At 51.3% G+C, this 14,799-nt stretch overlaps 1 protein-coding gene across 1 annotated transcript in view; it reads left to right on the top strand.

Annotated features, from left to right (window-relative positions):
• Nucleotides 1–14,799, top strand: part of naaladl1 (N-acetylated alpha-linked acidic dipeptidase like 1) — a 130,120-nt gene that overhangs the window by 61,205 nt on the left and 54,116 nt on the right. Inside the window, exon 7 of the mRNA XM_063036561.1 lies at nt 12,157–12,250. Coding sequence (XP_062892631.1) covers nt 12,157–12,250 — 94 coding nt within the window. The remainder of the gene's footprint in view (nt 1–12,156; nt 12,251–14,799) is intronic.

Genomic DNA, 14,799 nt, shown 5'->3' on the forward strand with positions numbered 1-14,799 from the left:
TGACCCTGGCACCTGGGAGGCAACTTACCATGCAGGTGTCTCTATCGCACCCACAGAACCTCGCCTCTGTTCCTCTCACTAAGGAATCTCCTCTCAGCACTGCAACCCTCTTCACCTCTCTGGTCTTCTGAGCACAGCACCAGACTCAGTGTGAGAGACCCGGTCACTGTAGCTCCCCGCAGTAGGTCATTCCCCACCAGTAGTAGCTAAACTGATATCATTATTACTGAGTGGAACAGCCACAGGGGTACTCTGCATTTCCCATCGCTCTCCTGAGAGTCACCCAGTTCCTTGCCTCCTGCAACCTATGGGTTACTAACTCCGTGTAGCTTCAATCGATCACTTCCTCATCTCTGTTCTGAAGGGACGTGTTTCTATTCTGAGGCTGTGTCCTCTGGTCCTAGACTCCCCGACTATAGGAAACATTCTCTCCACATCCACTCTATCTGTGTCCTCTGGTCCAAGACTCCCCCACTATAGGAAACATCCTCTCCACATCCACTCTATCTGTGTCCTCTGGTCCTAGACTCCCCCACTATAGGAAACATCTTCTCCACATCCACTCTATCTGTGTCCTCTGGTCCCAGACTCCCCGACTATAGGAAACATCCTCTCCACATCCACTCTATCTGTGTCCTCTGGTCCAAGACTCCCCCACTATAGGAAACATCCTCTCCACATCCACTCTATCTGTGTCCTCTGGTCCTAGACTCCCCCACCATAGGAAACATCCTCTCCACATCCACTCTATCTGTGTCCTCTGGTCCCAGACTCCCCCACTATAGGAAACATCCTCTCCACATCCACTCTATCTGTGTCCTCTGGTCCTAGACTCCCCCACTGTAGGAAACATCCTCTCCACGTCCACTCTATCTGTGTCCTCTGCTGCTAGACTTCCCCACCATAGGAAACATCCTCTCCACATCCACTCTATCTGTGCCCTCTGGTCCCAGACTCCCCCACCGTAGGAAACATCCTCTCCACATCCACTCTATCTGTGTCCTCTGGTCCCAGACTCCCCCACTATAGGAAACGTCCTCTCCACATCCACTCTATCTGTGTCCTCTGGTCCTAGACTCCCCCACTATAGGAAACATCCTCTCCACATCCGCTCTATCTGTGTCCTCTGGTCCTAGACTCCCCCACCGTGGGAAACATCCTCTCCACATACACTCTATCTGTGTCCTCTGGTCCTAGACTACCCCACCATATGAAACATCCTCTCCACATCCACTTTATCTGTGTCCTCTGGTCCTAGACTCCCTGACTGTAGGAAACATCCTCTCCACGTCCACTCTATCTGAGTCCTCTGGTCCTAGACTCCCCCACTATAGGAAACATCCTCTCCACATCCACTATATCTGTGTCCTCTGGTCCTAGACACGCCACTATTGGAAACATCCCCTCCACATCAACTCTATCTGTGTCCTCTGGTCCTAGACTCTCCCACCATAGGAAACATCCTCTCCACATCCACTCTATCTGTGCCCTCTGGTCCCAGACTCCCCCACAGTAGGAAACATCCTCTCCACATCCACTCTATCTGTGTCCTCTGGTCCCAGACTCCCCCACTATAGGAAACATCCTCTCCACATCCACTCTATCTGTGTCCTTTGGTCCTAGACTCCCCCACTGTAGGAAACATCCTCTCCACGTCCACTCTATCTGTGTCCTCTGCTGCTAGACTCCCCCACCATAGGAAACATCCTCTCCACATCCACTCTATCTGTGTCCTCTGGTCCCAGACTCCCCCACTATAGGAAACGTCCTCTCCACATCCACTCTATCTGTGTCCTCTGGTCCTAGACTCCCCCACTATAGGAAACATCCTCTCCACATCCGCTCTATCTGTGTCCTCTGGTCCTAGACTCCCCCACCGTGGGAAACATCCTCTCCACATACACTCTATCTGTGTCCTCTGGTCCTAGACTACCCCACCATATGAAACATCCTCTCCACATCCACTTTATCTGTGTCCTCTGGTCCTAGACTCCCTGACTGTAGGAAACATCCTCTCCACGTCCATTCTATCTGAGTCCTCTGGTCCTAGACTCCCCCACTATAGGAAACATCCTCTCCACATCCACTATATCTGTGTCCTCTGGTCCTAGACACGCCACTATTGGAAACATCCCCTCCACATCAACTCTATCTGTGTCCTCTGGTCCTAGACTCTCCAGCTACAAGAAACATCCCCTACACATCCACTCTATCTGTGTCCTCTGGTCCAAGACTCCCCCACCGAAGGAAACATCCTCTCCACATCCACTTTATCTGTGTCCTCTGGTCCTAGACTCCACCACGATAGGGAACATCCTCTCCACATCCACTTTATCTGTGACCTCTGGTCCTAGACTCCCCCACTGTAGGAAACATCCTCCCGACATCCACTCTAACTGTGTCCTCTGCTCCTAGACTCCCCCACTATAGGAAACATCCTCTCCACATCCACTCTATCTGTGTCCTCTGGTCCTTGACTCCCCCAGTATACGAAATATCCTCTCCACATCCACTCTATCTGTGTCCTCTGGTCCTAGACTCCCCCACTATAGGAAACATCCTCCCAACATCCACTCTATCTGTGTCCTCTGGTTGTAGACTCCCCCACCATAGGAAACATCCACTCCACATCCACTCTATTTGTGCCCTCTGGTCCTAGACTCCCCCACCGTAGGAAACATCCTCTCCACATCCACTCTATCTGTGTCCTCTGGTCCTAGACTCCCCCACTATAGGAAACATCCTCGCCACATGCACTCTATCTGTGCCCTCTGGTCCTAGACTCCCCCACCGTAGGAAACATCCTCTCCACATCCACTCTATCTGTGGCCTCTGGTCCTAGACTCCCCCACTATAGGAAACATCCTCTCCAGTGTCCTCTGGCCCTAGACTCCCCCACTATAGGAAACATCCTCTCCACATCCACTCTATCTGTGTCCTCTGGACCGAGACTCCCCCACCGTAGGAAACATCCTCTCCACATCCACTCTATCTGAATCCTCTGGTCCTAGACTCCCCCACTATAGGAAATATCCTCTCCACATCCACTCTATCTGTGTCCTCTGGTCCTAGACTCCCCCACCATAGGAAACATCCTCTCCACATCCACTCTATCTGTGCCCTCTGGTCCTAGACTCCCCCACCGTAGGAAACGTCCTCTCCACATCCACTCTATCTGTGTCCTCTGGTCCTAGACTCCCCCACTATAGGAAACATCCTCTCCACATCCGCTCTATCTGTGTCCTCTGGTCCTAGACTCCCCCACCGTGGGAAACATCCTCTCCACATACACTCTATCTGTGTCCTCTGGTCCTAGACTACCCCACCATATGAAACATCCTCTCCACATCCACTTTATCTGTGTCCTCTGGTCCTAGACTCCCTGACTGTAGGAAACATCCTCTCCACGTCCACTCTATCTGAGTCCTCTGGTCCTAGACTCCCCCACTATAGGAAACATCCTCTCCACATCCACTATATCTGTGTCCTCTGGTCCTAGACACGCCACTATTGGAAACATCCCCTCCACATCAACTCTATCTGTGTCCTCTGGTCCTAGACTCTCCCACCATAGGAAACATCCTCTCCACATCCACTCTATCTGTGCCCTCTGGTCCCAGACTCCCCCACAGTAGGAAACATCCTCTCCACATCCACTCTATCTGTGTCCTCTGGTCCCAGACTCCCCCACTATAGGAAACATCCTCTCCACATCCACTCTATCTGTGTCCTTTGGTCCTAGACTCCCCCACTGTAGGAAACATCCTCTCCACGTCCACTCTATCTGTGTCCTCTGCTGCTAGACTCCCCCACCATAGGAAACATCCTCTCCACATCCACTCTATCTGTGTCCTCTGGTCCCAGACTCCCCCACTATAGGAAACGTCCTCTCCACATCCACTCTATCTGTGTCCTCTGGTCCTAGACTCCCCCACTATAGGAAACATCCTCTCCACATCCGCTCTATCTGTGTCCTCTGGTCCTAGACTCCCCCACCGTGGGAAACATCCTCTCCACATACACTCTATCTGTGTCCTCTGGTCCTAGACTACCCCACCATATGAAACATCCTCTCCACATCCACTTTATCTGTGTCCTCTGGTCCTAGACTCCCTGACTGTAGGAAACATCCTCTCCACGTCCATTCTATCTGAGTCCTCTGGTCCTAGACTCCCCCACTATAGGAAACATCCTCTCCACATCCACTATATCTGTGTCCTCTGGTCCTAGACACGCCACTATTGGAAACATCCCCTCCACATCAACTCTATCTGTGTCCTCTGGTCCTAGACTCTCCAGCTACAAGAAACATCCCCTACACATCCACTCTATCTGTGTCCTCTGGTCCAAGACTCCCCCACCGAAGGAAACATCCTCTCCACATCCACTTTATCTGTGTCCTCTGGTCCTAGACTCCACCACGATAGGGAACATCCTCTCCACATCCACTTTATCTGTGACCTCTGGTCCTAGACTCCCCCACTGTAGGAAACATCCTCCCGACATCCACTCTAACTGTGTCCTCTGCTCCTAGACTCCCCCACTATAGGAAACATCCTCTCCACATCCACTCTATCTGTGTCCTCTGGTCCTTGACTCACCCAGTATACGAAATATCCTCTCCACATCCACTCTATCTGTGTCCTCTGGTCCTAGACTCCCCCACTATAGGAAACATCCTCCCAACATCCACTCTATCTGTGTCCTCTGGTTGTAGACTCCCCCACCATAGGAAACATCCACTCCACATCCACTCTATTTGTGCCCTCTGGTCCTAGACTCCCCCACCGTAGGAAACATCCTCTCCACATCCACTCTATCTGTGTCCTCTGGTCCTAGACTCCCCCACTATAGGAAACATCCTCGCCACATGCACTCTATCTGTGCCCTCTGGTCCTAGACTCCCCCACCGTAGGAAACATCCTCTCCACATCCACTCTATCTGTGGCCTCTGGTCCTAGACTCCCCCACTATAGGAAACATCCTCTCCAGTGTCCTCTGGCCCTAGACTCCCCCACTATAGGAAACATCCTCTCCACATCCACTCTATCTGTGTCCTCTGGACCGAGACTCCCCCACCGTAGGAAACATCCTCTCCACATCCACTCTATCTGAATCCTCTGGTCCTAGACTCCCCCACTATAGGAAATATCCTCTCCACATCCACTCTATCTGTGTCCTCTGGTCCTAGACTCCCCCACCATAGGAAACATCCTCTCCACATCCACTCTATCTGTGCCCTCTGGTCCTAGACTCCCCCACCGTAGGAAACGTCCTCTCCACATCCACTCTATCTGTGTCCTCTGGTCCTAGACTCCCCCACTATAGGAAACATCCTCTCCACATCCGCTCTATCTGTGTCCTCTGGTCCTAGACTCCCCCACCGTGGGAAACATCCTCTCCACATACACTCTATCTGTGTCCTCTGGTCCTAGACTACCCCACCATATGAAACATCCTCTCCACATCCACTTTATCTGTGTCCTCTGGTCCTAGACTCCCTGACTGTAGGAAACATCCTCTCCACGTCCACTCTATCTGAGTCCTCTGGTCCTAGACTCCCCCACTATAGGAAACATCCTCTCCACATCCACTATATCTGTGTCCTCTGGTCCTAGACACGCCACTATTGGAAACATCCCCTCCACATCAACTCTATCTGTGTCCTCTGGTCCTAGACTCTCCCACCATAGGAAACATCCTCTCCACATCCACTCTATCTGTGCCCTCTGGTCCCAGACTCCCCCACAGTAGGAAACATCCTCTCCACATCCACTCTATCTGTGTCCTCTGGTCCCAGACTCCCCCACTATAGGAAACATCCTCTCCACATCCACTCTATCTGTGTCCTCTGGTCCTAGACTCCCCCACTGTAGGAAACATCCTCTCCACGTCCACTCTATCTGTGTCCTCTGCTGCTAGACTCCCCCACCATAGGAAACATCCTCTCCACATCCACTCTATCTGTGCCCTCTGGTCCCAGACTCCCCCACCGTAGGAAACATCCTCTCCACATCCACTCTATCTGTGTCCTCTGGTCCCAGACTCCCCCACTATAGGAAACGTCCTCTCCACATCCACTCTATCTGTGTCCTCTGGTCCTAGACTCCCCCACTATAGGAAACATCCTCTCCACATCCGCTCTATCTGTGTCCTCTGGTCCTAGACTCCCCCACCGTGGGAAACATCCTCTCCACATACACTCTATCTGTGTCCTCTGGTCCTAGACTACCCCACCATATGAAACATCCTCTCCACATCCACTTTATCTGTGTCCTCTGGTCCTAGACTCCCTGACTGTAGGAAACATCCTCTCCACGTCCATTCTATCTGAGTCCTCTGGTCCTAGACTCCCCCACTATAGGAAACATCCTCTCCACATCCACTATATCTGTGTCCTCTGGTCCTAGACACGCCACTATTGGAAACATCCCCTCCACATCAACTCTATCTGTGTCCTCTGGTCCTAGACTCTCCAGCTACAAGAAACATCCCCTACACATCCACTCTATCTGTGTCCTCTGGTCCAAGACTCCCCCACCGAAGGAAACATCCTCTCCACATCCACTTTATCTGTGTCCTCTGGTCCTAGACTCCACCACGATAGGGAACATCCTCTCCACATCCACTTTATCTGTGTCCTCTGGTCCTAGACTCCCCCACTGTAGGAAACATCCTCCCGACATCCACTCTAACTGTGTCCTCTGCTCCTAGACTCCCCCACTATAGGAAACATCCTCTCCACATCCACTCTATCTGTGTCCTCTGGTCCTTGACTCCCCCAGTATACGAAATATCCTCTCCACATCCACTCTATCTGTGTCCTCTGGTCCTAGACTCCCCCACTATAGGAAACATCCTCCCAACATCCACTCTATCTGTGTCCTCTGGTTGTAGACTCCCCCACCATAGGAAACATCCACTCCACATCCACTCTATTTGTGCCCTCTGGTCCTAGACTCCCCCACCGTAGGAAACATCCTCTCCACATCCACTCTATCTGTGTCCTCTGGTCCTAGACTCCCCCACTATAGGAAACATCCTCGCCACATGCACTCTATCTGTGCCCTCTGGTCCTAGACTCCCCCACCGTAGGAAACATCCTCTCCACATCCACTCTATCTGTGGCCTCTGGTCCTAGACTCCCCCACTATAGGAAACATCCTCTCCAGTGTCCTCTGGCCCTAGACTCCCCCACTATAGGAAACATCCTCTCCACATCCACTCTATCTGTGTCCTCTGGACCGAGACTCCCCCACCGTAGGAAACATCCTCTCCACATCCACTCTATCTGAATCCTCTGGTCCTAGACTCCCCCACTATAGGAAATATCCTCTCCACATCCACTCTATCTGTGTCCTCTGGTCCTAGACTCCCCCACCATAGGAAACATCCTCTCCACATCCACTCTATCTGTGCCCTCTGGTCCTAGACTCCCCCACCGTAGGAAACATCCTCTCCACATCCACTCTATCTGTGTCCTCTGGTCCCAGACTCCCCCACTATAGGAAACGTCCTCTCCACATCCACTCTATCTGTGTCCTCTGGTCCTAGACTCCCCCACTATAGGAAACATCCTCTCCACATCCGCTCTATCTGTGTCCTCTGGTCCTAGACTCCCCCACCGTGGGAAACATCCTCTCCACATACACTCTATCTGTGTCCTCTGGTCCTAGACTACCCCACCATATGAAACATCCTCTCCACATCCACTTTATCTGTGTCCTCTGGTCCTAGACTCCCTGACTGTAGGAAACATCCTCTCCACGTCCACTCTATCTGAGTCCTCTGGTCCTAGACTCCCCACTATAGGAAACATCCTCTCCACATCCACTATATCTGTGTCCTCTGGTCCTAGACACGCCACTATTGGAAACATCCCCTCCACATCAACTCTATCTGTGTCCTCTGGTCCTAGACTCTCCAGCTACAAGAAACATCCCCTACACATCCAGTCTATCTGTGTCCTCTGGTCCAAGACTCCCCCACCGAAGGAAACATCCTCTCCACATCCACTCTACCTGTGTCCTCTGGTCCTAGACTCCGCCACTATAGGAAACATCCTCTCCACATCCACTTTATCTGTGTCCTCTGGTCCAAGACTCCTCCACTGCAGGAAACATCGTCTCCACATCCACTCTACCTGTGTCCGCTGGTCCTAGACTCCCCCACTGTAGGAAACACCCTCTCCACATCCACTCTACCTGTGTCCGCTGGTCCTAGACTCCCCCACTATAGGAAACATCCTCTCCACATCCACTCTATCTGTGTCCTCTGGTTCTGGACTACCCCACCATAGGAAACATCCTCTCCACATCCAGTCTATCTGTGCCCTCTGGTCTAGACTCCCCCACTATAGGAAACATCCTCTCCAGTGTCCTCTGGCCCTAGACTCCCCCACTATAGGAAACATCCTCTCCACATCCACTTTATCTGTGTCCTCTGGTCCTAGACTCCTCCACTGCAGGAAACATCGTCCCCACATCCACTCTACCTGTGTCCGCTGGTCCTAGACTCCCCCACTGTAGGAAACATCGTCTCCACATCCACTCTACCTGTGTCTGCTGGTCCTAGACTCCCCCACCATAGGAAACATCCTCTCCACATCCACTTTATCTGTGTCCTCTGGTCCTAGACTCCTCCACTGCAGGAAACATCGTCTCCACATCCACTCTACCTGTGTCCGCTGGTCCTAGACTCCCCCACTATAGGAAACATCCTCTCCACATTCGCTCTACCTGTGTCCTCTGGTCCTAGACTCCCCCACTATAGGAAACATCCTCCCAACATCCACTCTATCTGTGTCCTCTGGTTGTAGACTCCCCCACCATAGGAAACATCCACTCCACATCCACTCTATTTGTGCCCTCTGGTCCTAGACTCCCCCACCGTAGGAAACATCCTCTCCACATCCACTCTATCTGTGTCCTCTGGTCCTAGACTCCCCCACTATAGGAAACATCCTCGCCACATGCACTCTATCTGTGCCCTCTGGTCCTAGACTCCCCCACCGTAGGAAACATCCTCTCCACATCCACTCTATCTGTGGCCTCTGGTCCTAGACTCCCCCACTATAGGAAACATCCTCTCCAGTGTCCTCTGGCCCTAGACTCCCCCACTATAGGAAACATCCTCTCCACATCCACTCTATCTGTGTCCTCTGGACCGAGACTCCCCCACCGTAGGAAACATCCTCTCCACATCCACTCTATCTGAATCCTCTGGTCCTAGACTCCCCCACTATAGGAAATATCCTCTCCACATCCACTCTATCTGTGTCCTCTGGTCCTAGACTCCCCCACCATAGGAAACATCCTCTCCACATCCACTCTATCTGTGCCCTCTGGTCCTAGACTCCCCCACCGTAGGAAACATCCTCTCCACATCCACTCTATCTGTGTCCTCTGGTCCCAGACTCCCCCACTATAGGAAACGTCCTCTCCACATCCACTCTATCTGTGCCCTCTGGTCCTAGACTCCCCCACCGTAGGAAACATCCTCTCCACATCCACTCTATCTGTGGCCTCTGGTCCTAGACTCCCCCACTATAGGAAACATCCTCTCCAGTGTCCTCTGGCCCTAGACTCCCCCACTATAGGAAACATCCTCTCCACATCCACTCTATCTGTGTCCTCTGGACCGAGACTCCCCCACCGTAGGAAACATCCTCTCCACATCCACTCTATCTGAATCCTCTGGTCCTAGACTCCCCCACTATAGGAAATATCCTCTCCACATCCACTCTATCTGTGTCCTCTGGTCCTAGACTCCCCCACCATAGGAAACATCCTCTCCACATCCACTCTATCTGTGCCCTCTGGTCCTAGACTCCCCCACCGTAGGAAACATCCTCTCCACATCCACTCTATCTGTGTCCTCTGGTCCCAGACTCCCCCACTATAGGAAACGTCCTCTCCACATCCACTCTATCTGTGTCCTCTGGTCCTAGACTCCCCCACTATAGGAAACATCCTCTCCACATCCGCTCTATCTGTGTCCTCTGGTCCTAGACTCCCCCACCGTGGGAAACATCCTCTCCACATACACTCTATCTGTGTCCTCTGGTCCTAGACTACCCCACCATATGAAACATCCTCTCCACATCCACTTTATCTGTGTCCTCTGGTCCTAGACTCCCTGACTGTAGGAAACATCCTCTCCACGTCCACTCTATCTGAGTCCTCTGGTCCTAGACTCCCCACTATAGGAAACATCCTCTCCACATCCACTATATCTGTGTCCTCTGGTCCTAGACACGCCACTATTGGAAACATCCCCTCCACATCAACTCTATCTGTGTCCTCTGGTCCTAGACTCTCCAGCTACAAGAAACATCCCCTACACATCCAGTCTATCTGTGTCCTCTGGTCCAAGACTCCCCCACCGAAGGAAACATCCTCTCCACATCCACTCTACCTGTGTCCTCTGGTCCTAGACTCCGCCACTATAGGAAACATCCTCTCCACATCCACTTTATCTGTGTCCTCTGGTCCAAGACTCCTCCACTGCAGGAAACATCGTCTCCACATCCACTCTACCTGTGTCCGCTGGTCCTAGACTCCCCCACTGTAGGAAACACCCTCTCCACATCCACTCTACCTGTGTCCGCTGGTCCTAGACTCCCCCACTATAGGAAACATCCTCTCCACATCCACTCTATCTGTGTCCTCTGGTTCTGGACTACCCCACCATAGGAAACATCCTCTCCACATCCAGTCTATCTGTGCCCTCTGGTCTAGACTCCCCCACTATAGGAAACATCCTCTCCAGTGTCCTCTGGCCCTAGACTCCCCCACTATAGGAAACATCCTCTCCACATCCACTTTATCTGTGTCCTCTGGTCCTAGACTCCTCCACTGCAGGAAACATCGTCCCCACATCCACTCTACCTGTGTCCGCTGGTCCTAGACTCCCCCACTGTAGGAAACATCGTCTCCACATCCACTCTACCTGTGTCTGCTGGTCCTAGACTCCCCCACCATAGGAAACATCCTCTCCACATCCACTTTATCTGTGTCCTCTGGTCCTAGACTCCTCCACTGCAGGAAACATCGTCTCCACATCCACTCTACCTGTGTCCGCTGGTCCTAGACTCCCCCACTATAGGAAACATCCTCTCCACATTCGCTCTACCTGTGTCCTCTGGTCCTAGACTCTGCCACTATAGGAAACATCCTCTCCACATCCACTTTATCTGTGTCCTCTGGTCCTAGACTCCTCCACTGCAGGAAACATCGTCTCCACATCCACTCTACCTGTGTCCGCTGGTCCTAGACTCCCCCACTATAGGAAACATCCTCTCCACATCCACTCTATCTGTGTCCTCTGGTTCTGGACTACCCCACCATAGGAAACATCCTCTCCACATCCACTCTATCTGTGCCCTCTGGTCCTAGACTCCCCCACTTTAGGAAACATCCTCTCCACATCCACTCTATCTGTGTCCTCTGGTCCTAGACTCCCCCACTATAGGAAACATCCTCTCCACATCCACTCTATCTGTGCCCTCTGGTCCTAGACTCCCCCACCGTAGGAAACATCCTCCCCACATCCACTCTATCTGTGTCTTCTGCTCCTAGACTCCCCCACTATCGGAAACATCCTCTCCACATCCACTCTATCTGTGTCCTCTGGTCCTAGACTCCCCCACTATAGGAAACATCCTCTCCACATCCACTCTAATGTGTCCTCTGGTTCTAGACTCCCCCACCATAGGAAACATCCTCTCCACATCCACTCTATCTGTGCCCTCTGGTCCTAGACTCCCCCACTATAGGAAACATCCTCTCCAAATCCACTCTATCTGTGTCCTCTGGTGGTAGACTCCCCCACCATAGGAAACATTCTCTCCACATCCACTCTATCTGTGTCCTCTGGTCCTAGACTCCCCCACTGTAGGAAACATCCTCTCCACATCCACTCTATCTGTGTCCTCTGGTCCGAGACTCCCCCACTACAGGAAACATCCTCTCCACATCCACTGTATTGAGGCTTGCAACATCTCTGCTGAGTGCCCACAGTCAGGGACTGGGCCCTGTCTACAGTTAGGTCTGCTTGCAGGTCTCCTGAACCCAAAGCCCGCCCGCTGAAAGTACAATCGGACGGTGTGAGGGCAAAGCCGGGACTCATGACACGTTGTGTTTGCTCGATTCACAGACTACACATTCAGACAGAAGGAATCCGACATCAAGGGCCTCTCGCCCATTCCAGCCCAGCCAATCGGCTTTGAGGATGCCCGTCAGCTGATCTGGTAGGTTCTCGTGCAGGTTGAAGCCAAAGGTCAGGGCCAAAGCAAAGTTCTGTGAAAGTGCAGACGTTGTGTGTTATCGAGATCCTCTGTTGACCTCCCTGACTGCACTGCCTGACCTCTCCCCTCACCGACCTGAGCTGGATTCAAACATCACCCCACCCAGCTCCAACCCAGTACGGGACTGGAGATCAGAACACCTATCTTCTTCCACAACAAGAAACAGGCATTTTAGAGAACCTTGGACAGGCTCATCAGAATCAGATTCAGATTTGTTGACTTAGCTCAATGCAATACGTAATATAGAAGGAAAAAGTAAATAAGTAAGCCAATTATAGTAAGTGTGTATATGTATATTGAATAGATTAAAATAATGCAAAAACAGATATATATTAAAAAATGTAAAAATAGTGAGGTAGTGTTCGTGGGTTCAATGTCCATTCAGAAATCAGATGGCAGAGGGGAGGAAGCTGTTCCTGAATCGTTGAGTGTGTGTCTTCAGTCTCCTGTACCTCCTCCCTGATGGTAGCAATGAGAAGAGGGCCTGTCCTGGGTGTTGAGGGTCCTTAATGATTGACGTCACCTTTCTGAGACACTGCTCATTGAAGATGTTTTGGATACTATGGAAACTAGTACCCAAGATGGAGCTGACTAATTTTACAGCTTTCTGTAGCTTCTTTTGATCCTGTGCAGTAGCCACTAACAACCACCCCACCGCCCCCAGTGCCAGACAGTGATGCAGCCTGTCAGAAGCTCTCCACGGTACATTTATAGAAATTTTCAAGTGTTTTAGGTGACAAACCAAATCTCTTCAAACTCCTAATGAAGTATAGTCACTGTCTTGCCTTCATTATAACTGCATCGATATGTTGGGATCAGGTTAGATCCTAAGAGATCTTGACACCCAGGAAGCTGGTATATCTCACTCCTGTAGGCCCTCTCGTCACCATCTGAGATTCTATCAGCAATGGTTGTATCGTCAGCAAATTCAAAAATGGTATTTGAGATGTGCCTAGTCACACAGTAATGTGTATGCAGAGAGTAGAGCAGTGGACTAAGCACACACCCCTGAGGTGCACCAGTGTTGATCATCAATGAGGAGGAGATGTTATCACCAATCTGCACAGATTGTGGTCTTCCAGTTAGGAAGTCGAGGATCCAATTGCAGAGGGAGGTACAGAGGCCCAGGTTCTGCAACTTCTCAATCAGGATTGTGGGAATGATGGTATTAAATGCTGAGCTGTAGTCAATGAACAGCATCCTGACGTAGGTGTTTGTGTTCTCCAGGTGGTCTAAAGCCGTGTGGAGAGCCACTGAGATTGCGTCTGCCGTTGACCTGTTGTGGCGATAGGCAAATTGCAATGGGTTCAGGTCCTTGCTGAGGCAGGAGTTCAGTCTAGTCATGACCAACCTCTCCAAGCATTTCATCACTGTCGGTGTGAGAGCTACCGGGCGATAGTCGTTAAGGGAGCCCACATTATTCTTCTTTGGCACTGGTATAAATGTTGCCCTTTTGAAGCAATTGGGAACTTCGGCCCGTAGCAGTGAGAGGTTGAAAATGTTCCTGAATACTCCCACTAGTTGGTTGGCACAGGTTTTCAGAGGCTTACCAGGTACTCCATCGGGACCTTCCGCCTTGCGAGGGTTCACTCTCTTTAAAGACAGCCTAACCTCGGCCTCCGAGACATTGGTGCAGCCTGGATCTTCACAGCTGTAGTTATATTCTCCCTTTTAAAGCAGGCAGAGAAGGCGTTGAGTTCATCTGGTAGTGAAACATCGCTGCCATTCATGTTATTGGGTTTCGCTTTGTAGAAAGTAATGTCCTACAAACCCTGCCAGAGTTGTCATACATCCGATGTTGCCTCCAACCTCATTCAATATAGTCTCTTTGCCCTTGAAATAGCACTCTGCAAATCATACCTAGTTTTCTGGTATAGACTTGGGTCGCCAGACTTGAATGCCACAGATCCAGCCATCGGCAGACGACGTACCTCCTGGTTCATCCACGGCTTTTGGTTTGGGAATGTACAGTAAGTCTTTGTGGGCACACACTCATCCACACGGGTTTTAATGAAGTCGGTAACAACTGCAGCATACTCGTCCAGGTTCGAAGATTAATCCCTGAATACAGTCCAGTCCACCGATTCAAAGCAGTCCTGTAGGCGCTCCTGTGTTTCCCTTGTCCAAACCTTTCTGGTTCTCAGTGCTGGTGCTGCAATCTTCAGTCTCTGCCTATACTCAGGGAGTAGAAGCACAGTCAGGTGATCAGACTGGATGAAGAGCTGATGGAAAAACAGAGAGCCATGCAGGAGGGAAGGGTTAGATTGATCCTGGAGTTGATTAAATGCTGGGCCAAAGGGCCTGTACTGGTCTGTTCCATGAGAGGCTCGGGTAGACTATTCGGCCTGCATACCTAAGCCAACAAATCACCATTGAATTTTACCTCAGTACCATCGACCCATGCCGAAGGAATTCTCCTGAGCCACAAGATTCAAGTCGCTTCATGCCAGGGAGATGTCACAAGGTGTCTCTGGGATCCAGGGATCCAGGGT

Source organism: Mobula hypostoma, chromosome 30, assembly GCF_963921235.1.
Source record: "Mobula hypostoma chromosome 30, sMobHyp1.1, whole genome shotgun sequence".
Classification (NCBI taxonomy): Eukaryota; Metazoa; Chordata; class Chondrichthyes; order Myliobatiformes; family Myliobatidae; genus Mobula; species Mobula hypostoma.